The sequence below is a fragment of the Varanus komodoensis genome, unplaced genomic scaffold (genome assembly GCF_004798865.1).
Source record: "Varanus komodoensis strain SLA01 unplaced genomic scaffold, ASM479886v1 scaffold4, whole genome shotgun sequence".
Lineage (NCBI taxonomy): Eukaryota > Metazoa > Chordata > Lepidosauria > Squamata > Varanidae > Varanus > Varanus komodoensis.
This window is the reverse complement of record NW_025335941.1, coordinates 4683654-4707447: the sequence shown is the minus strand read 5'-3', so window position 1 is coordinate 4707447 and position 23794 is coordinate 4683654. Positions and strand designations below refer to the sequence as shown.

At 38.8% G+C, this 23794-nt stretch overlaps 1 protein-coding gene across 3 annotated transcripts in view; it reads right to left on the bottom strand.

Moving 5' to 3' along the window:
* The window catches only part of GK (glycerol kinase), a 37205-nt gene extending 13711 nt beyond the window's left edge, over positions 1–23494 (bottom strand). For 2 of the 3 annotated variants that reach the window (XM_044441800.1, XM_044441802.1), the window contains exons 1-14: positions 23279–23494; positions 17483–17556; positions 16270–16376; positions 14791–14868; positions 12765–12844; positions 11670–11807; positions 10609–10718; positions 9667–9733; positions 6563–6580; positions 5488–5523; positions 4544–4611; positions 3930–3972; positions 3209–3289; positions 2483–2561 (exon numbers count right to left, since the gene is read on the bottom strand). In XM_044441800.1, the coding sequence (XP_044297735.1) occupies positions 2483–2561; positions 3209–3289; positions 3930–3972; positions 4544–4611; positions 5488–5523; positions 6563–6580; positions 9667–9733; positions 10609–10718; positions 11670–11807; positions 12765–12844; positions 14791–14868; positions 16270–16376; positions 17483–17556; positions 23279–23362 (1063 nt within the window). In that variant the 5' untranslated portion in view covers positions 23363–23494. The remainder of the gene's footprint in view (positions 1–2482; positions 2562–3208; positions 3290–3929; positions 3973–4543; positions 4612–5487; positions 5524–6562; positions 6581–9666; positions 9734–10608; positions 10719–11669; positions 11808–12764; positions 12845–14790; positions 14869–16269; positions 16377–17482; positions 17557–23278) is intronic. The other variant, XM_044441801.1, reaches the window with a different exon arrangement.
* Positions 23495–23794: the final 300 nt, after the last annotated feature.

The window sequence follows — 23794 nt, the reverse complement described above, 5'->3', positions numbered from 1 at the left end:
TTGAATTATAATAATTATAACTGTATGTGGCTTTTCAAAACTCCTCCAAGTACTAGCAGTACCCTGAAAAAAATATCCTTTTCTATTTTTATGTTGCCTTCTATTTTTACAACAAATGCAATGGGCTAGTAGTCTTTTAGTTAAATACATATGCTATATTACCAGATTTTCTGACACTACTGATATATCAAACTTGGTGTCCTTCAATTGAGATACAGGAGATGAGGAAAGGCAGGTTGCTTACCTGTCACTACAGTCATCTGTGCATTCACACATACTGACTCTGTACCTGCATGGAGCCTCAGTTTGGGAAGCTTACGAAACTGAGAAGTTTTTGCAGGAACTCATCCTCCCTTCATATACTGCTTGTGCATTCCCACCTACATCCTCAGTTTTGTTGACACTAACAGTATGGCCACAGAACTTAGAAAAGGCATTGGTATCAACATTGGTACTGGTATCGCCGTGCCTGTAGTGTGTGGTCCTGACCCCAAAGGGATGGCGGGTGGGTTGTATGAATGCACTCAAGAACTGCAGTTCCAACATGTCTTTCCTCCTTATGGTATCTAGGCATCACACATATGGATAATTAAGAAGCTGACTTACTAGAGCTTTTTATCAGGTGCATAAAATTGCCATGGCTCCATGTACCGTAGCCAGGTACCCACCCTGGCCAGTGCTCTCTTCCACAGTAAGGCCTTCAATTTGTCTGGTTCTTCTGGTCTATTTAAGGCCTGACAGTGTGGACAGAAATATACAAGATGGCCTTCTTTCAAGCAGAGTATGAGGGGCGTTCAATGTATTTTTGGTATTGGGTTGATTTGCTATTGATGTGGGTAATTTAATTATTTCATTAGCTAATGACACTGAGGGTATACATGCAAAATTTCAAATAAGTGTGATCATTAGTTCCCTAGTAATCCTCAGTGAAAGACGACCATAATGACTGACGCAACAATGTTGAAGAAAATTGAGCACCACGCTGTGATTAAGTTCCTTACAAAACAAGGAAAAAGTCAAAAAACCATTCACGAAGAGATGGTGGCCGTTTACCAAGACTGCACCTTCATTATCTACTGTTCAAAAGTGGTCAAGTGAATTTAAAAGGGGCAGAGAAAGCATTGAAGATGACCCTTGCTCGGGCAGGTCGGTTACTGCCACTACGACAGAAAATGTGAAAAAAATTGAGGAACTTGTATTGGAAGATGCCCGAATAAAAATCAAAATGTTAGCAGAGGTGACAAACCTATCCGTTGGTACCATATTTACTATTTTTCATAACCATCTTAACCTTTCAAAGGTCTGTGCAAGATGGATGTCGTGAATGCTCATGGTGCCTCAGAAACAAGTGTGAGTCGAGTGCTGCAGGGAGTTTTTAGAGCTCTGTGGTGAAGATCCATCGAGTATTTTCGACCGGATTGTCATTGGAGATGAAACTTGGGTTCATCACTATGACCCTGAAAGTAAGCAGGAGTCCATGCAGTGGCATAAAAAAGGTGCTGACCCTCTGAAGAAATTCAAAGTCACTCCATCAGCTGGAAAAATTATGGCCACAGTGTTTTGGGACTCAAAGGGAATTTTATTGATCGAGTACATGAAAAAAGGTGAAACCATAAATGCAGCATCTTACACAACCACTCTGCATAATTTAAGAGAAGCAATTAAAGAAAAAAGTTGGGGAAAACTGACTGCAGGTGTGTTGCTTCTTCACAACAACGCACCCGTTCACACGGCACATGTTTCGAAGGCTGCTGTGCGAGACTGTGGTTTCGAAGAAAATAAACCACCCACCCTATAGCCCGGAACTGGCCCCCAGTGACTACTACCTATTCCCGAATTTAAACAAAGATCTTCATGGAAAGCGATTTTTTGATGATGAAGAGCTCAAGGTGGCAATTAACACACATTTTTTAGACAAGGAGGAAGGGTATTTTTTACAGGGAATTGAAAAGTTAATTTCTAGATGTAATAAGTGTATTGAAGTTACAGGGAATTACATTGAAAAATAAAAATTATTTCAATTTATTATTCCTTTTTCTTCATGCTGATACCGAGAATACATTGAATGCCCCTCATAAATGTCTATCCATAGGAGGTAGCTTGCTGCCACAGTGAAAACACTTCTGAAAGGGCACCTTGCAGGCCATACACCTCACAGATGAAAGAGTGATCAAAGATCACTAAAATAAAGGAAGAGGTACAGTTGAAAGAGTACTTCCTTTGATGAGAAATGACAATGTTCCCAACATGGCAACCACAATGGCACCTGAAGAGGAACTGAGGAAACAAGCAGGCATTTTGCTAGCACAATATGAAGGGTGAATGGATCCCTGTCAAAACTACTCAGCTATGAAATGTTCCTGAACTGAGGCTCTGTGCAGGTGCGAAGTCCATGTGTGATGCACAAGGAGGAACACAATTCTTGAGCAAGTGGAAGTAACTATGTACCAAAATGAAGTATTAAAGATGAATAGATACTCACCAACTTCATCTGAAGACTTTGCAATACCAAGGTTGTCCCTCAGCCAACGAACAACAGCACCAGCTATGGCAACAGAGCCCTAAAACAAAAGAACAGACCAAGCATGTTAATCACTTTCATTCTGAGAACACAGCATTGTGAAGCCAGCATACAAATTGGAGTCATGTCCTTTCCACAGTGCCTGAACTGTTTCTAAAGTTCATGGCTCATAATTAAGGCAACCCTAAACACAAAAAGATCAAAAATAGCCATATATTGCTGGGTTTAAAGGGGGAGAAAGAACTGTGATCGGAGAAATATGCAATATTAATGCAGACAACAAGATCAACTACATACACAAGCCTCCTTAACTTTAGCTATGGCTTGCCCATCTGAACTGGTTATCACAGGTCTAACCTCACAGACGAAGCTTTCATAGCACCCCACACCCCTTCTAACACAGTATTTCAGTTCAGCTACCAGACATAAAAACATACAACAACTGGATATAATGTAGCAGTGATACAGGTAACTGGACCAACTTTTTTTAAAGCTAGAGAAAACAGTCCTTGACTTCAGAGATACCACAACAACCAAAATCTGTATCTACTAGCCTACCAGCAAATTAGAGGCTTATATCTTTCCAGGGAGTATATAAAGCAAGTACTTCTGATACAACAAAACAACCAACTTGACTAGGTATCTGGCAAAAACCCAAGGAATGCAGTAAACAACAATTATACTTACTTCTAATGCATAACATACAGGTTTATCTCTGCCCAGTTTATAAGCCACTGTGGTCAGAAGGCCATGTTCAGAAAGTGCAGGCTGAAACCATGCAACACAAACAGTTAAACCTAGACATGTGCTATAAAAAATATTAGTCATTTCTACTACTTTAAGATGAAACAAGGAGGAGAAATTGTTTCAAGTCTTGATAACTACAAATTAATAAGTATTCTAGGGAAGATATTAAGTAATAATAGTCTAACTTTTTTTTTGTATCTACAGTTCTGGCTGAAATTTCAGCTGATACTTTCCAGCAGCAAGTAATAAATCAGTTTAACCTTTCCAGTTACCTTACTGTTCAACTGACTATAGCTTTCTAGCCTGTAACATTTCTTATTCAGGGCCTTTATTACTAAACAAATTGTTTAGGCTTTGTTAAGCATATGATTTTTTTGCAATCATATTAAGATTTTAATGGCACATTCCCAGATATGTTTATATTGAACTAAATCCTAATAAGTAAATCATTTTTACTTATTTCCAGGTTAGTGTATATAGGATTACATTTACAATTGTACAGGACATGTCAAAGGCATTGAGAAAAGGTTTAATTCTTCCATGACTCAACCAAAATCATCTTTTTTTGTTTTTAAAGAGTATCTTGCAGGACAAGATCTATTTCTTTGGGGAAAAATAGCAACTTGTCAGGACTTCAAGTCACTTAATTTACACCACTAACCTTTTGTCCTGTATTACAGAGTAAGAAGCAGCCTGTTCCATACCTATAATAAAGATGACAATATTTATTTATTTACTGCAATATGAAGTACAAGAAATACATAACCAACAATCATATATAAACAGACTGAAACTGGCATGCCATAAGAGAAGGAAAGAAATTAAGCCCATCTGTCTCCTTCTTCAGATACCATCAATGATGTTCATTCATTCTGGACTGTTAGATAAACCAGGAATGTGCTGGGCTACAATTCCCCTTAGAGGGAGATTATTTAAGAGCATCAACACCATCATACTATAAAAACTGTTGGTGTTATGTTTTGAACATTCTGTTTATTCAGCTAGTGAAACTGCTTCAGACACTGTGCAGGAACAGATTTTATAATCCTCCGCATATCGAATTATGGGATAATTTTACTGTGCACTTTTAGATTGTCTAGGGTGGCAGACAGGACAAGAGTAATCTAGTCATCCTATAACTCCCAGCATGACTGAGAGACACTGGAAGTTGTAGAACTTCTTTTTGTTTAAACCTGTGTGAGGCTACACCCAAGTCCTTTTGGTACTGAGTCTATAGCAGAGAGGATGTGGTGTCATTTCCCATGTTAAACTCACGTGTTTTTTGCTTGGCCATCTTTGAAGCACATTTGTCCCACTAAAGCAGCAGACTGGTCACCTAAGCACTGGAAGGACAGACAAATGCATCATGTTCAGCTAAAGTATACCCGCACATTTATGTTGTGAATCAAATCAGTTCTGTTATGTTCTTTAAAAAATTGGTCTAACCTTTGCCCAATTGTCTATTTAATTCCTTCTATAGAAAAAACACCAATGAATTTGACAAGCAGTATAATTTAAATGGGCTGCAGAAACTCAATGATCAATTAAGAGGCAAAATACTACCACATTTTAAAGATTCTGGTGTCTGGATTGCACTGCTTCCTAAGCTTCCATATTGATTATCTCCCTCAGTGCAACATTTACCAAAAAAAAAAAAAAGTTTTTTAAAGAAGTATTCTGTCTTTGCTGCTGTGAAATTCTAGGCTCAAAGCCTACAATACAGAATGCTTAACTTTTACTTGAAGGGTCACAATGCTGTAAAGTCATTTTAGGCAATTTGCTTGGAATGTACAGAACCAAGGAGATACATTACTTTGGAAATTTCACCCTTTGTCTTCTAGCATATAGAGTATACTGCAAAATGTATGTGGGCTACATGACCAATTTTTTTGTGTCATGTTTCTAGGCAGCATATGGCTTCATTTTGTTTGTTTTGTTATAGCAATCAGTTAGTTTGCACAGTGTTACAAATGGGGGCAATGCCCATTCTTTATGGACTTACCTGTTCTAGGCCTGAGCATGGAAACAGAACTGAAAACATTACTACTGCTTTATTAATATATGCAGTTCATACTTAAGACATGCAGCTTTTGTCAGTCATACCCTATCTAAATTTGCTTTCAATAAAATAAGTTATGGGAATCAGGCATAGTGCAACAGTCAAACAGCATTCAAAAATTGCACCAAAATTGTATCACAACTTTATTTAGGGAACTCACCCCAGAAATTGGTACACCAGTCAAAGCTCCAGAACTCTACCAAAAATAAAGACAGGTTTTTAAAGCTTGCTTTTTGCTTTTCACACAACAGCTGCTCAGGTATTTTACAAACAAGGAAAAAAACAGATCAATATCAAAGCCATTGTCAAAGTCGTAAGCACACTAAGCCCTGTCAGAGTATTTAGACAAATATATAAAAGTGGGTTGCCATCATGTATGCACCCCCACTACAACTGGGCAAATATAAGAGAAACAAGAAGCAGGAGAGGAGGTCTGCATTTAATTTTGAGATACCAGTCTAGCCTTCATCTCTCAGCATGATCAAGAAACAAAAATGTAGTAGTTTCCTTTCTATTAAAAAGCCAATTGAGTTTTACTTTTAGACATTAAAACAGCAATAAATAGAACACTGAGTTTTGAGATCATGTGGGACTACAATAAGAAGATAAACACACATTCAAAAAGTCAGTGCCTATTAGACAGGAGTGACTGTGACAGGGATTAGGTAAAGAAAAAGCAGGGCAACTCATTTTCAAAGATCACATTATCAGTGCTTCAAAAGTATGTGATGTTTTCTCAAAATGTTAGAAGAAATATGCCACTGTGTTCTTGCAAACAGGCAGGCAGCTCAACATCTAGTACTCACCCACTTCTCCCAAAACAAAACCAGCTTTTCTTTGCAGGCTGAATGAACAGGCTGTATGCATAGCACTCCGCAGTAGCACTTCAGTGAAGCCATGCATACCCTATAATCAATGCATTTCCATCTAGGGATATCTTTTTAGATGGCTTTTTGTAGTTGTGGTGAGATATACCACCAGCTATCTTTCATCTTGCTTATTTGTGCTCTCAACACTTTTTTCCCCCAAAAAATGTTGTAAAAGTGTTTCAGTGTGGGTAGGTGTGTCAGTTCTTCAGCTGAACTTCTTTGTAAAGCTTCAGTTTAACTTTGGGAAGATCACCTGACACATTCCCTTTTGGAAAAAGGATGGGATTTCCCCTAAGGAAATGCACTGCATTTGAGCATAATGGATGAAAATGTGACTGGTGGGCATCCTAACAAAATCCTACTCACCAGGTTAGGGGAGATTTTCTATAGTCAGCAAGAAAGGTAATGGGAAAGGGGAAAAGACACAAACAAGTTCACCGTTTCAAAGCCTGCTAGTCCATCTATGTTCCCCTGTGCATTCTCTCCTCTTAGTCTTATAAACTGTGGTTTGGAGTAAAATGAATACCATACCCACACAGCTATGCTTCAAAAGTGAACCCAAGTTTATAAACTTAATGACAGCATCACTAATTTCTCTTTTCTGTTTCTAAATATATAATAAAATAGTTTCTGATGTTTCTTAAATAATTATCTCAGATTAGGCTTCTCATTATCATTTATTATTATTTTGCATTTTTTTCAATTTACTTTTATACTGCCCAAGAACTCTGGTTTTTGGGCAGGCTATAACTATAATAAAATAAAAAGATGGCATTAGATAGCAAATCTTTCATTATTGGGAATCCTGCACTGTTATCAGACTAGGGAATGAGTGAGGGGGTAGGGGAAGAGACATATTTTTCAATTTCTGCATCACTGTGGTAAGAGGAACCTCAATTATTTCATGTGCTATCCAGCTATTAAAAGGGTACAGGAATCCCATCAACAGCCACTCTGCCCTAGAATCTGGGTTAGTCATTTAAAAAGTAGCATTTGCAACTTACTGGAAACTTTTACAGGCAAGTGAGTTATTGGCAGTATGCAACATTGTGTGCCTTAGCTGATTATGCTGCAATAGAAGTTAATGTGTTTTGGCTTGTTTTTAGCTGCTTTAGGAAGTACTGGCTACTAGTTGTATGGGTACTAAGTATCATTGCCATGACAGTTTTGGATATTGCCTTGAACTTGTTAAGCCATTGCTTTTTCATATGTTGCAAACACTACTGTAAACACTCCACAATTTACATGTAGCAACTAATTATGGATTAAACAATTTATACTTAGCTGGATCTATTTCGTTGCAAGCAAGCATTCTGTTTCCCACCTACTCACCACTTCCACAGTTTTTATGTGCTGACCTGAAACTCTTGAGTTGTTGGGGGACAAACAACCCAGTTTCATTGGCCGGAAACCCTATTTATCTATGTTATCCACTATATTTTATTTTATACTTTATTGTAAAATGCCCAGAGAGTTTGGCTACTAGTGGTATAGAAATAGAATAAAATAACATATACCTGAATTGTTTGTCCCTTGGCAACCCAAGGTTCTCAAGTTTGGACATCACATCAAACAATCCAGGAATGCCCTGTTCATACATTATTTTACAACAGAATTCTGCAACCTTGCATCTTCCATATGCTTTAGACTACAATTGTCATAATCCTTGACAATTAGCTCTGCTGGACGTGACTTACTGGTGCAGCAATTCAAAGCATTTGTAAAGACCCCGGATTGGGGAAGGCAGTTCTAAATAATCTGAATGCTTTAGATTGGGGGAGGGTGTTTTAATATGCTCTACCAAGAGCAATCAGTAGAATTACTAATTAGTTAATGGTTCTTCTTAACACACAAGATAAACTCTTACTTAGTAGAACTAGAATTGCAAGAAAAAGAGTTGCAGTATCAAATACATTTTATTAACATTTTTATTGTTGTTGTAAAAACATTCAAATGAACATTAACTCAGAAATCAGGGCCCAAAACAACTGCCTTGTAAATGGCTGCAGTGATTTTTGGGAGAAGTGAATTCTGGGCTCCGATAGAAATGGTACCACCCAAAAATCTAGAATAGTTTTATATATTCTTCATAGACTAACCAGGGGAAATTACATTCTATCTATATGATAATATATGGTCTCTGATGTGTCTTATTTAGGGTTAGAGCAAAGTTCAAACTTTTTTCTAGGTAGTCCCTTAGTCACACTGGAATAATCTAAAACGTGTGTTCCTGTCAGATGGTTGTATATCATAAAGCCAAAGTCCAGGAATGGTGGCTCATGTGCTTCACTATTTTACTTGTAGATTAAGGACATACTCCTCATTCAAAAGTTTCAGCTATTCACAATTCAGTATTTGGCAAAGCATTTATAGAATGTTATATGGTAGATAACTTTAAGATAAGGAAGAACATCCAAATAGCTTTTTGGTGGACAAGGTATGCTGAAACCACACAGTACAATTCCTCATAGTCTACAGGCAGAAAGTAACTCAGCCTTCATCAGTCTATGCACTACACTCTGTATGACTAACATCAGTAGACAAAGCATTGATTGCAGTTGTACAACAGTTGCCTGAGGTGCTCCAAAATGAGCAAGATGCATCCTTCTGGAACAAAAGGATGCTCTGATTTCCCAGGATTCTTCTGATAGTAAAAGTGTTCCAAGTAATAGCTCCTATGTTAACACTTACATCAAGGGGGGGGGGCAGTTTTGGAAGATCTGATGACCAATATTGCCAGCCAGAAAAAAAGCAGTATTTCCACTTGAAATGAATTTTATTTTTAATGCAAAACTCATGCTCATGGAAACTCCAAAGAAGGCTTTGCTTTAAAACAAGGCACATAGCCCCCATGTAGCTTATTTTAAATTGAAAATGAGCCTTTTGTTCTTTAGCAGTAGAAATTTGGGAGGCATGTAAAAAAGGATGCAGCCCACAGGATACATGCTGTGAACCCGATTTAAGTGCTCAGAATGGGATATATCACCTACTCCAGTGCAATGTCCAGGCAGAGCTTCTGGCAGAAGTGTCTAAGATCTAGAGTCAAGGAGCACTGAGTAACTCACCTAAACTTTCTCCACATCTAAGCAGCCTTCAATACAATCTACCAGCAATGTCAGAAGAGATGCTTATGTGCATACAACCTGTGAAGCTTGAATTTGATTTAGTCAAAGGAAAGTAATAGCACCTTGATTTGTATGTAAGTTCAAAAAATTATGTATGCAGTTTGCAGTAAAGAAAATATAAAAACTTGAGAGATGTAAAATACATGTTAATTAATGTAGGTTTTGTGAATGTTTTCTTAAGAAGTACACCAACAGTGCAAATTTAAGATCTTTTCTGTTTCGTGCTTGACAAAAATAACTTTTTTTTCACAAAATAGGTAACCACTTTGTTTGATCTATATTAAGTAGGCTCAATTTGTGTAATTTCAATTAACAAAAACATCTGAGGAAATATTAAATACATACCATTAATCCATAAATCTCAGACGAACTCCGTATTTTGGGAAGTATTTTCATAGGAATTTCAAAAAATCTGGGGAGAAAAACATGTTTTAAAGGTTAGGGTGAAACCCTCCATGTTTGCTACTTATGAAGCAGTGGGAAAAAGAATGGAGAAAAAATAATTAAGAGAAGACTATAAAAACCACTATTTTCATAAACTTATCTTTTTAATGCAGTATTTTCCAGTAAGATATGCAAGGCTGATAAAGCTGACTTACCCCTGTGGAAGTTCCTTGTAAACTAACCATTAGTTAAATAGCAAACTACTTTGCTAAATACACGCTATCCTTTACTTACAAAGTATCATATCAGCAAGGCAGAAATCACTACACTGTATTGGCAAGAGTTACAAATGGTCACTGGGAATGGCAGTGGAGGGTGCCAGACTTGAGCCCAGATATGAACTTCAGAGATCATGACATCTGCTCACAGAAGACGCACTAGCAGCCTGAAAATACTTCTGCATGGATGAAATCCAAGCTGAAGAATGCACAGCTTACCACTTTCCCTACCAACCCAGCCTTAAACCACAGCTTTGTGTGGCATGGGGAAGTGCCCCTGGACCTCTCTTTGGCACAGAAAATTTCTGTGCAGATCCATCATTTTCATCCAGGGATCATGGGATCTTTGCTTCTTGGTTAAACTGATAGTCCAGTATAGCCAGAACTCCTGGCCACAAGGTAGCAAAAACTTGTTTTTCCATGTCAGAATGAAAAGACCATGTTAAGGGCTTTTCCATGCATTTTTGGGAAAATAATAGCTAGGAGTTACCCTCCACTGAATGAACAGAACTTACTTTAAAACAAACTTGCTTATAATCAGGATATCAGTTTGGCTTTTTGAAAATGTCAAGAAAACTTGTTAGTTCAGTAAATGTATAGACACCTGCACAAACACAGTACTTACTTGCACAGTTCCTCATCCCATTCCAGTGAATGAATGTTGAATAGCATTGTTCTACTAGCATTTGTTACATCAGTGCAATGAATACCTCCATCTTTTCCACCTGTCAAACTCTGAATAAACAAAAATAGTCAAGAATAGATTAATAAAACTGTAAGTTAAGATACAGCTAAGCTAATAAGAGAAGTTGAGAATTTTGCATACTATGAATTAGCTGTTAAGGTCAGTAACAGGAATAGAGAGAGAAGCAGTGATTTTCTTAATTTAATGCACACAAGGGAAAGAATTATATAGGTGGTCTAGAGCACCATTCATAATGGCTGAGGTGCTTCAGCTGGGTCCTGTTTCCAGGACTCGCAGTAACGTTTTGCTCTTATGCACAGGACACTAGAGGCCTATGCACATGCTGCCTCTTCATACTTTCAGTGAATGGAGAAATGGGGGCAGGGGGAAGGATCATGCTCACTGGTTGCACCTTCTGACATTACACACTTCGCATGATTTATTCTTTATAACAGTTCTGCACCAAGTCACCAAAAAATTAAAATAAAATTGTAATTCCACCATATAGAAACTGGAATAAAGCCATGCTGAAACATTAAAATCACCACAAGTGATTTAAAAGGGTTCTTACATACAACCAGTGAGCCTAACTTGCTAAGATTCTTAATTCCAAGGGGAAGTTATAAGGATGTAGGCCCCCTTTCATGCCTATGCCAAACATGTACCCACAGATCTGTGTGGTCAGCAGCGTATGTGCCTGGCATGGGGTCATGAGAGCAAGGGGCTTGGAACCACAATTTTCCAGTGTACTACTTCCTAATGCAAGCTTGATCATAAGAACTTCAAACCTGTTGATTATAATAGATATGTGCCCATTTTATTTCAGTTTAAAACGAGTCTGTTGCCAGTATTGTGCGAGGCAAATTATGAATTCAAATTAATGCACCTGAAGATGTGGCAGAAAGAAACTTCTTTGTGCCAAGACTGAAGGCTGTTTAATTCAAGCTGAGGGAGGACAGGAGCAAAACAACTTGATTTGCGTATAGCCTATTGAGACATACCCATATCAGCCATGAATCAATTGTACCAAACAGAGCTCGCTCCTCCAGAACTGCTTGCCTGACCTCGTTCACGTTGTCTAGCAGCCAGCGAAGCTTCACAGCACTGAAATACGTGCTAAGTGGGAGGCCAGTCCTACTCTGCAAGATTTAGAGTCAATCAGGATATAAAAGATAAACACCTGCAATAAAACTTCCAAAGAAGGTTCATCTCTGTAGTATGAGCATAATAAAAAGGGATATAGTCATAGTGACATTACCAGTCACTCTTTTATATTGTGTCCTGTACATATGGTACAACCCAGCTCCAACATGATCCACTATCAAAGATCAAGAGAGAGGATAGTATAAGATTTGCCACGTAGCAAACACACAGAAACTCTTCTAAAGGTCAAGTTTTGTACAGCCTGATTACCTGTAATTGCCCACTAAATGCTGATAGGAATGTACTGAAAATGACAGCAGTCATTATCAAAGTAGGTAGATTAAAATACTGCTTTACTCATATCTTCCCAAACAGCATTATTTCCTGATCACAGACAGTGGCATGTTATATCTTAAATAGAAATATATACACTGAAACAATCTTTCTTAAAATATAAAGTCTCTGAGAAACATTTGGTAGCTTCATATTTTCAGTTGTTCAATAAACTGAACCCCTACTATCCTACTTGCTACCACCTTGGCAAGAGGAGGAGTTGTTGTGTTGTTATTATAATAATAATAATAATAATAATAATTATTATTATTATTATTATTATTATTTTGCAGGGTGAGGGATTATTTAGGCTGCAATCCTATATCAGTTTACCTCTGTAAAATCACCACAGAACTCAATGGAACTTACTTCTGAATAGAGATGCACAGGATTGCATTGTTAACCTTTCCACTTCGATACATAACTACTTCATTCAACCTTTCTTGACCTCCTTATAATTCTCTATTCAGTTTCTCCAGATGCTGATCTTATTGATCTAGTAAGACGATTTCATATTATACAGAACAATGCTAGTCTAGGCCAAACAGTGTTCATTATAAACAAGATAATACCATCTGATATCATCAAATCTCTTCCTGATATTCTAAATTACATTTTACCTTTAAAAAGGATTTATTCTGCCCTGGAATTCTTTTAAGCAGCCTCTCAACTGTGGGCTGGGTCCTTAGGTCAAGCCACACTATAATCCAAAAACAAACAGTGTTAGGTAAGGATTGCTTTGCAGAAACTTTAAGCAATTCATTAACTGGGCAAGACCAGGGTTCTGAAAATGTGAACAGGCCTTGACAGTTAAAACTTTTCACAACTGTAATGCTGGATAATGCTTTAATAATTATGGGCTTCCTTGTATATAGTAACTATGAACTAATATTTATATATAGCTGAATTACAAGGGGATAGGGAATCGTATTTATATTGCTGGCATTTGTTACCTCTATATTGTTATTGGAGTGCTAACCCCTTGACACTGCAATAGCCTTGGCTATTGGGCAGTATAAAAATGAAATAAAATGTATAAGCTACCAATTGTGGCAGTCCTAATGTCTGGAGTTAAAATATCTATTGAAATGTCCCATATTCTGCAGAATAAGTGAAACCTTTGGGACTGGCTAAGTGCAAAGCTGGTACAGTGGGGCCTCCTACTTTGAATTTAATTCATTTCAGGAGGCTGTTTGAACTATGAATCATTTGAAGTTTGAACAATTCTCCCCATTAGAAAAAATGGAAAGTGAATTAATCTGTTCCCAGACCCTAAATGATATCCATTTCGATAAACAAAAAATACGGTCTCCTGAAATGAATTAAATTTGAAGTACGAGGCACCATTGTATTAAAATTTATGTAATGTTGTGTTAGTCCATTTACTGTACCTTAGTGAGAAGTGATTTTATTTATATATATATATATATATATATATATATATATATATATATAACCAAAAGTGAAAAAACCACTGAAAACGCACAAAAATATACAAGCATTATGCAAAAGATGTTTCACAGCAAAAGATGACTTGGGTGTACAACAGATGACGTTATGTCGCAACCACATATTTTTCACTTTGCATGCAGTTCAAACGTAAAAGAATCGTTTGAACTTCGCAGCAAATTTATCTTGACTTTAATGATCGAACATTGGATCGTTCAAAGTTAGAGTTGTTCGAAGTGTGAGGCACCACTGTATTGGAAATTCAGTATTTCTGTTTTAGTTTAGGAGGACTATTTGTTGCATTTATTTCCAAGAAATAAATTCTGTCTGAAAAGTGAAGGCAAAAATGTTATTGGGTGATAATATTTCTGTAATTGTAAAAGTGCTCCCCACAACTAAGACTTTAGAGCAGGGGTCCTCAAACTTTTTGAATAGGAGGCCAGTTGAAAGGTGCTAGGGATGGACGCAGGCCGCCAAGGCGGTGTGGGTGGGGGGCGCGGGCCAGGGCGGGCATGGAAAGGGGACAGAAGACTTTCAGTCTGTGAAATTATGTTAGTACCCACTCTACCCAATTCATTCCAAACTAATGCTGATTCAGAATCTTATGCCATATTGCTCCATGCTTGATTTTTTTCATTCCCTCTTCTTGCAGCACTCCTCCAACAGCTGTATCTTGTTCAGAACAGGGCAGCACAGCAGCGTGAACAGTAAGGAAGTGAAGGTCACATTATGGCCACTGTGTGAATGTTACATCAACTTGCCTCAACCTGGTGTCCTCCAGAAGTGTTGCTATTTTACACTGACTGTCTGAAGAGTGATAGATTTATTCCAGATTAAAACAATGCACAGAAGCTCATCTGCATTTGAAATGTCAGAATTCTCTCATACTGGCCATCTTTACTTCAGACACTCTTAGGAGACCCTGGCATGATGACTCCATAGATAATGTAGCCTTTGCTGTAACTGCATCCTGCTGCAGAGGACAACTAGGCCCTTTCAGAATAGAATTTGCTCATTTAGGTATCAGTGCAGCAGATGGACAAAATACAGAGGAAAGCAAAACTAGAATCTCCAGTTTTTACTAAATTCTAATTACTTGAATGACATTTGCAGGCAAGAGAAAAAAGTACATGTTTGTTAATACATTAAAGCAAAGCATTAGCCAATGGTTTAGTGGAAGACCACATTCTTACTTACCAATAGCATTATAGAGAGGTTCTCCAGTTAGTTTGTCCCAAACCACAGTTGTCTCTCTCTGATTGCTAACTCCAACAGCTTAACAACAAAAGAAAGTTTTAATGTTTTCTAGATTTAATTTTACATACTCTAGACTGGATGCAGAAATAGATGAGCAGAGCTTGGCTCATGCACTGCAGTTTACTTGCTCCTTCTCTGACTACAGAATTCTTTACCCTTCCCCAACAAGGTCATTTCTTAGGAAAGGAATGGCATGTGATAGGCACTGGGGACACCAGTAGAATGGATAAAGAGAATTTAGCAGTGCTTTTCTAACTGTTTCCTAGTGTATATCTTTTACAAATATTTCAATAACCTTAATCAATTATCATTTAATAGCTATCTTATTTACTATTCATAAACTTTGTGTACATCAAAGATACTGACTGGGATACAGAAATGACTGTTTATTCACAAAGTACTCCTGCCCACTCATTATAGAAACATAGAAACAGAGTGAGTCAAAAGGGGCCTCCCGGGCCATCTTGTCTGACCCCTGGCTCCAGCTGGCTCTGCTCACGACATGCCCACCATGTGCATGTCCAGCCTATCTTGAACACCCTCACCAATGGGGTCTCAATGACCTCTTGTGGAAGCCCATTCCACACCCTCGGGGTCTTAACTGTCACGAAGTGCTTCCTGGCATCTAAATGGAACCTTGGTTCCCTGAGCTTTGCTCCGTTAGAGTACGTCCTGCTTTCCTCTGCAGGGGAGAACAGGTCTCTGCTCATCTCCATGTGACATTCCCTCACATACCTGTATGTCGTCAACACATCCCCTCTGAGTCTCCTCTTCTCCAGGCTGAAGAGACCTAGTTCCCTCAGTCTCACCTCATACCCCATCCCATGCAAACCAGCCACCAACCTTGTGGCCCTATGCTGCACTGACTCTAACCTGGCTATATCCTTCCTGTAATGAGGGGTCCAAAACTGAGCACAATACTCCAGTTGTGGGTGCACCAGAGTCGTATAGAGTGGTAGTAATACCTCAAATAGTTGTATAGAGTGGTAGTAATTATGGAAGAGGGGAGTTTGCTGATACTTGGTTTTCAGCAGCAGCTCTTTGGACTAAGTGGAATGCTACTCTTGACAGTCTCTGGGGTGGGTTTGTGAGAGGGAAGAGAGAACAGCAGGCTGCCTGCCAGAAAGGAAGGTTGAAAAGGCTGGGCAAAAGACCATGCATGGCCCAGTGCCGTGCTATACTTCCAAAAAACACACAAGGTAAACAATTTATAGCTTAATTTCCATGTTATCCTAACTACAGGAAAGGTCACTAATGGCACATTAATAAGGTACAAAAATATATTGTCTGTTTTATTCCCAACACTTTAATAGGTTGGTTCCTACTTTACATATCACATTTCTAAAGTTTGCAACTCCACCCCTCCCTGCTTTGGTTTGGGAAATCATTCATTACTTTAATTTTGAAAATCAGCAATACCTTTTATATTGGCAATGTCTACATTCAGATGGTTCAGTTTCTCACATGTTTTTTCCACACATTCATAGACAGATTGTAGTATTTCCTTTGGATCTTGTTCTACCCACCTTGAACAGACAAGGAACATAAAAGCAAAGCCAACACCAAAAGGCTACATTTTGCAACTGACATTATGGACACAAAATATCACAAAGACATGCTTGCTCATGTTATCAGCTTAGAACTTAACTGCTATTATCAAAACTTTAAAGGATAATTTTTGGCTCAGATGCAATTATTAGCTTATGTTGCTTAAGGAAAAAAAAGTATCTATCTTCATTGCATGTTTTATACATTAGACAAGTAAAACAGTATTTGCAGTACGAACATGTTAAAAACTAGAACATCTATTTATAATCTTGTCAAGACTGTGTTGTATGTGTACTTTTATTGTTGCAGAACCAGGAAAAAATATTTTAAGAAGGGAAAATTCATTTCCAAGCTAGAGGTTAAGCTGCCAATTTTCCATTGTGAAAAAATGTGAACAGTCAGTACTTTAAAAGCCTTAAAAAAAATGGATGCCGAGAGGTCAAACTTTGGACAGCTTGTTAAGACCATTTCCTGCACAAGTCATTTGAAGTGACATTTCTATTAAGAGTTAAGTAGCTATACAAATGTTATAACATCTGACAAGTTAATTGCTTACTGCTTTTCTAGAGAATTTTAGAAATTTCATCACATGATCAGAAAATATAGGAGAAAAGATCAAATAATCTAACTGATTTTTCTTCTCAAAAAATTGTTCTCTAATGTCACCAAAGTATTTTTCTTAAAGAAGCATACCAAAAGCACACAGACAAGTATATTATTGCAAAGACATCCACCTTTTGAACTTGATCTCACTTTTCTGTAAACAAACCATTCCAATAAGTTGAGCAGAAACATGTAGGACTGAATCAAAAGCAGTGCAAGTGGAACTTGACTCATGAAATGCAGCCTTCCTACCTCTAACTCATGTGCCTTCTAAAAACCACACCCCCTCAAAGAACTTCAAAAAAACAAAGATATGGTATGTTGAGCTGCAGAAAGAGGGGGATTGGTGCAAATTGGAGAAAGGCAATTTGAAGATTGCAAGTACCTTTCCACTTAGGTAGGGCACCTTTGGATCCAAGCCATATACTTTAATATCACACTAAATGGCTAATATTCAAGAACACAAAGGAGGAAACCATACCCTTCTTTCGGAAATTTCTGTTTGATTTCTACTTGGTGGTGACTCAACAATTCAGCTGTGTCTGCATTAAAAACCTGCAAACAACACAACACAAAAATTCACCAAACCAGTTTGTTAAACCAACAATTACAGTGAGTAGCAGACAAAAAAATCTGGCACCCACATCTTAAACAATTTCTTGGAAGCAAGTTCCGCTGATGACAGAGACATTAAGATACAGATTAACAGTCCTAAGAAAATGCTGTATGTTTTATCCATAACAGAAAATTAACAAGGAGCAGGATGATACAAGTACTCTCACTTAATTCTAGAATGGGACATTCAACAATATGTTGCTGTAAGTTTAAGTGAAACATACTTTTTAAAATAAGATTTTGGGGTTCATGAATTATACTACAGTTTTTACAACCACATGAAAAGATTTTGCAGTAATATGAAATTTCAGTATATTGAGAAGACAAAGGGAAGTAGCAGGTCATTTCTGGGGATTATGAACAAGATGACAGATGAATTAAGGATAACTCCCTTACAGTCTGAGTCACTACTAATAGAAAAGAAAGAATATAAGGAGCAGGGGGACATATAAAGAAATGTAAACTAATTATCTATTTAGTGGGCAATCCTATGCATGTTTGGACAGAATGAAGTCCTATCAACTCTCAACATGCCCCAACAAGTATGATTGGCCAGGTCATGCAGGAAGTTGTAAGACTTTTTCTATCTAAACATGCTGATTGTTGCTTTCCTGGAACATAAATGCTATCACCGGTACAATAATATTCTTCCATTTTAAGACTGGTAAAAATCATTTTATACTGTAAAAGGAAAATGTTGAGATTAGAGTTCGTGCATCCTTTTTCAAACTTCTTAAATGTAAATGCAATCCCAAATTTGCTCCTCTTCCATGCTTGAAGTAGCTTTAGGAAAAATGCTAATACATTTGAAATTCCTGGGTAACTATATATTAAACTATGAACGAAGAGGAGCTTTGAATATAGAACATCAATAATCTAATGTAATTAAAACATGTAATAATATGGTTTGTTCTATAAAAAATAAAGACAATTATGAAGCTTTCCTGTTCATCTGAATTATGCCAGCTGAGGTTCCACCTGATCCTTATCAGAAGGCATTAGCACTGATTCTTCTTTTCAATCTGTAGTTAAGAAAATTATTGCTACTAAATCTTTGTGCAAACGCATAAAAAGTAGAGCATAATTAAAAGCATGTGTGGCTTTTAAGAAAAGAAAACAAAAAGAAAAACTTTCTCTTACATACAAAACAAGCAATGTTATGTTTAAATCTTTTAATTATACCACACTTTAAGAATATTGAAAAGAAGGCTCCATAAATAAATACTATACTAGGTTCTGGCCACTACCAGTCAGTGTTAAACAACACTGGGCTACATGGACATCTGAGTGATACCATAGTGCAGGACATGGAATAAGCAAGTCAAGCTGTGACAACCCAGATTCAGGCTGCACATCAGGAAAAGCTTCCTCACTGTCAGAGCAATATGACAGTGGAACCAGCTGCCTAGAGAAGTGGTAGGCTCTCCCACACTAGAGACATTCAATAAGAAACTGGACCACCTGAGTGGGATGGTGTAAACTGGTGTCCTGCAACAGCAAGGGGTGGGACCCGATAGCCTTCAAGGCCCTTCCAACTCTAGAATTCTATGAGTCTATGTGATATAGCCTAAGGGTGAAATCCTATGTATGTTCTGACAGAAAAATTCCTTCAACTTCCAGCAAGCAGTTGTACTATGACTTATACCTGGTATAAGGCAGCTTCCTATATTTTTTTACACAGGTACATTGCTACATTTAAAATTAAATAAAAATAATATGTTACCAGTTGTTGATAAAGAAGCCCTTTTGATTCATTCTCCATCTGCTTCCTAAACTTGTCAAAAAAAGCACAGGCCCTTTATGGCTAACTTAAAACAAATTCCCAATGTATTAAGACAATGTTAGAAAACAGATGATGATAGCCTTGTAAAAAGTAATGACAAAGATGAGCTATAAAAAGGCATGCATTGTAAGAGGGAACAAGCAATAATCAATATAGTGTAGGACTGTCGACACTAACAAAGTTTCAGACAGGAATTTTTATCACACTATCTGAAGACAGAACCTTTGAACCTGGCTTGACCAATGAACTATGTCCCTTGTTATAGCTAACTATTTTAGTTTACTGAGAGAAATGTACATGATAAGGCATTATATTCTAGAACAGTTTTTACTGGAAAATATATGGACTGCATATTCCTATGAAAGGAATATTCAACCAGTGAGTTTAATTATTTAAGGTGCCGATGGAGAACATGTAGTCCTCTAGATAGTATTGGACTACAGCTCTTATGGATATGTGGGTTATGGCCAATGGGAGCTGCAGTTCAACAATACCTGCAGGGCCACACATTTCCTATAGCTTACTTAAAATGAAGTGAAAAAGACTTGAATCAGAATAAAAAGCAGCACACACCCATTTTGGCTCAATTCAGATGTTATGAATTTAGATTAATGTGCTTCACATGGAACACATGAAAATGTTCAAAAGGCTTTGCACAATTTTGCAAAGGCTTAGTCTGAGTGCATTTTATATACAAAATGGCACCAGTTCTCAAACAACCTCACTAGTTTTGCATGTTGCTGAGACCAATTCAAGGTGCTAATTCTTACTTGTAAAGCCCCAAACAGCCAGGGGATCTGAGTGACGATCTCCTTTCTTATGAACCTGCCTGGAACCTACATTCATTGTCAGAGCCCCCACTGTGTGTTCCATCTCCTAGAAACATGGGGCAAGTGGGGACTTCAGAGAGAGCTTTTTGTGTAGAAGCCTGCCCATTATGCGAGCCTTTCCAAGGAAGTTAGTGTGTGTCCCTTGTTATTGGCCTTTAGAGAGTGGTAAAAACTATACTGAGTGGACTATGGGGGATGGTGGAGGACAGGAAGGCCTGGAGGAATGTTGTCCATGGGGTCGCGATGGTTCGGACACGACTGATGGTTCGGACACGACTTCGTGACTAACAACCACAACAAAAGCTATACTAATCCTGCCTCTTGAATTTACACAATAAAACAATTCCTGTTTTATTGCCATTTATGTATTTGATCAGTTTTGTTTTCATTTGTGCTTTGTTTTAGATAGCTATATTTTATTGTGTGGTGTTATTGCAAATGTTCTTAATCCCTCATTAAATGGAGGACTGATAAAAAAAGTACATTAAATAGATTACTATTTGCTTGCATTTCCCTTGTTAAACACTGTGTCTTTAAGGTACAGTAACCTCTAAGTGCAAAGCAACACCTTATCTCTGGTTTGTCAATGCAGATGTCATACCAAACCATAGTTAATAAATGAACTTCTAACCATGGTTTCCAAGGCTAATTGGCCAGTGAATTTTAAACCATGAAACATCAGGCAACTGATACCCTTCCTTGGTTGATGCTTGTACTGAGCAAAGCTACACAGCCCACCCCCCCATCTCCATTTCCCACAAATACTGTTTTAGAATGCACCATCAGAGAATGTTACACTGCTCTTTAAACTTCGCTCAGTTTTAAAAACCAGAGTATTGAGTACTAAAAGTACAGTAACTTCTAAAAACAGTCTTTGAAATCACATGCACAGAAAATCAAATCAAATCAAAAGAAAACATTTCATACCAAAATAGGGGAGGATGAAACTGACAAGGGGATGAAACTGAAATGTCATATGATGGATTTATTAGTTCTTTTCTTGTTGCATTATATATTCATCAGGACAGGAGCAACAGCAATTAGAGAAATTGTACCATTGTGAGCATCTATTTCCCCTGACAAGCTTCCTTTTAAATGTATTCTTAAGCCCCATTTCTTTTTTAAACACAGAGTATTTACATAGCAACTTGGGACACAGAAGTATTTTCAAAAAGTGATATTCAGGAAAACACTACCACCGGGTGAATATATACACATAACCCTGTGGGCTTTTTCAGGTGTCCTCATGGATACAAACCAACACATCTCAAGGAGAAATGCTAGTAATTTTGGTGATGTCTAGATGTGTTGGTTTATAATTCCCATCATCCCCAGACAGCATGAAGGGCACCAGGTTGGGGAAGATCCAGTCATCTAAATAAGCAAGTGGAGAGAAGCTGCCCATGAAGACAGGTGAATGGCTATTTAAAAGGAGCAACTGATCTATTTATAAGGATCATTGGGATAAAATGAAGAACAACAAGTAGTTTAGGGTTAGGAAATCCCTCTGACATAATCCTCATTGAATTATGAACCTCACTAGTGAGCCTGGTGTAGCTCAAAGCTGAGAAAAAGGGAATTGTAAGACATTTTCTATATAACTAATAGGATAAAACTAATGGCTAGCTTACTACTGCAGGATCAATACATAATCTTAGGCTTCCGAATGATACTGCAAGGATGTATTTCTTTTTTCACCACTACACAGCCCAAATTATCTATAAAGCAAATTCTACAGAAGACTCTATTGATATCATAGGAACTTGCAGATTCATTTGGGTCCCAGAATAGGCCTTTAGGCTTTATTGCACACACCAAGGTACTCAGTATCAAATCTGGCCTATTGCCATTAATGAACTACAGAATGTTCACAGTAGCATAAAAAATGACAAACTGAGCCTTCTACCTCATGCTAAGTTGAAAGCAGCATGCACAAAGAATGTGCCAAAGCATTTGAAAACACTGGTGCAGGGTAAATATTCTTGTGTGCGTATGTCTTTCCATGCTGTAATTATATCACTTGCTTTTTATACATTTCCCTTATTTGTCATAGGATTCTACCACAGCAGGAAAGACTTTAGACTGTCCCTTAAAGCTATTTTGTTCTTTCACTAATTCTGCTAGGTACTTATGGGGTTGTTTATTTGGGAAGAAAGAGCAAGGGTAAGAAGGGGCACCAAAAATGACAATGAGGATGTTTAAAGAACCAGCTTGGAGTAGGCTTTATTTATTTATTTATTTATTACTGACAGCATTTTAAAGACGGTTGATCTTAAAGCTGGGGAAATGCTTTTTTTTTTTTTTTCCTGGCAGTCACTCATTCCTTGTGCTCTAGGCATCAACCTATAGAAAGCCAAACAATTTTTCATCTGATATATAAGACTGAAGTACTTCGAACACAATGGAATATTCCCAAGTATATGTGGGTAGGGCTGCAGTTGCAAAACTGGATTGGGCACGTGTCATCTTACAGGAAACAAACTTTGCATTTAGCATGTGAATCAAGTACAAACCCAGCTCCCTTGCCTTGGTTCCTAGTTTTCAGTTTCATAGCAGGGCATCCGATGCGTGTTAAATGAGACGACATGCAGTGCAGTGCACGTTGACCTCTGAATGTGGCAACACCACTGATTTCTCAAAGGCTTACTCACACTAGAAAGCAACGCAAAGAGCCTCTGTTGCACTTACTTACATCAGCGGTGCTCATTTCCCGAGAACTGCAAAGCTGGGCGTGGGTCTGTCTTGGAAACGCCACCCTCTCATTCAGAAGCCCTTTCCCCGCCCTCACCGACAGGTGGGGGGCGGGCATGAGGGGCGCCCTGTACCTACTCAAGGGCATTTCCTCCAGGGCTCTGGAAACACTTGCCGAACCGAGCCCTCTGCCTTAGGCGGGAGATACCCTTCGCCGGCCCATCCCCTCTCGGCCTCCCTTGTCGCCGGCTCCCGTCCTCCACGCTGACCCCCCAAGGGCAACCTCGCCCCTTGCCGCCTGTCTTCTCCGGCTGGCCGGGCGCGGCCGCTTTATTCGCCCCGTTCCGGTCGGGCTTACCAAGAAGCGCGTGGAGCTGGTCCCTTGGTCGATGGCCCCCACCAGAGGGCCCATCGCCCCACCCTGGCCTGCCGCCGCTGCCATGGGGAGGCTCCGTCGGCGCGACCGCGGCCGTCTCCTAGGCGACCCCGCTAGCCCGGCAGGAAGCGCCAACGAACACTGACAGGCGGCCGAGCCGGCGCTCTTCGCTCTCTCTCACTCTTTACAACCGCGCGTGGCTTCGCGGATCACAAGGGACAGCGGGCGGGGAAGGGGGAGCTGCCCCTCGGCCACCAATCAATGCGCGGGGAGGCGGGGAGGGCGGGGTTTCCACCCGCAGCAGGAAATGGAAGCAGGGCTCGCGAAGGGAAGAGCGCGGAGAAGCCGGGCGGTCACGTGCGCCGGATCTCTGACGTACCTGCCGCCCCTCAGCATCGCTCTTGCCACGCTGCCTGCCTGTTGCGGTCACAGCGGATTTGCATTGCGCGGGTGGGCGGTGGCGGCGTTCGTGATGCAAGAGCCTTTGCGTTGCGCGCC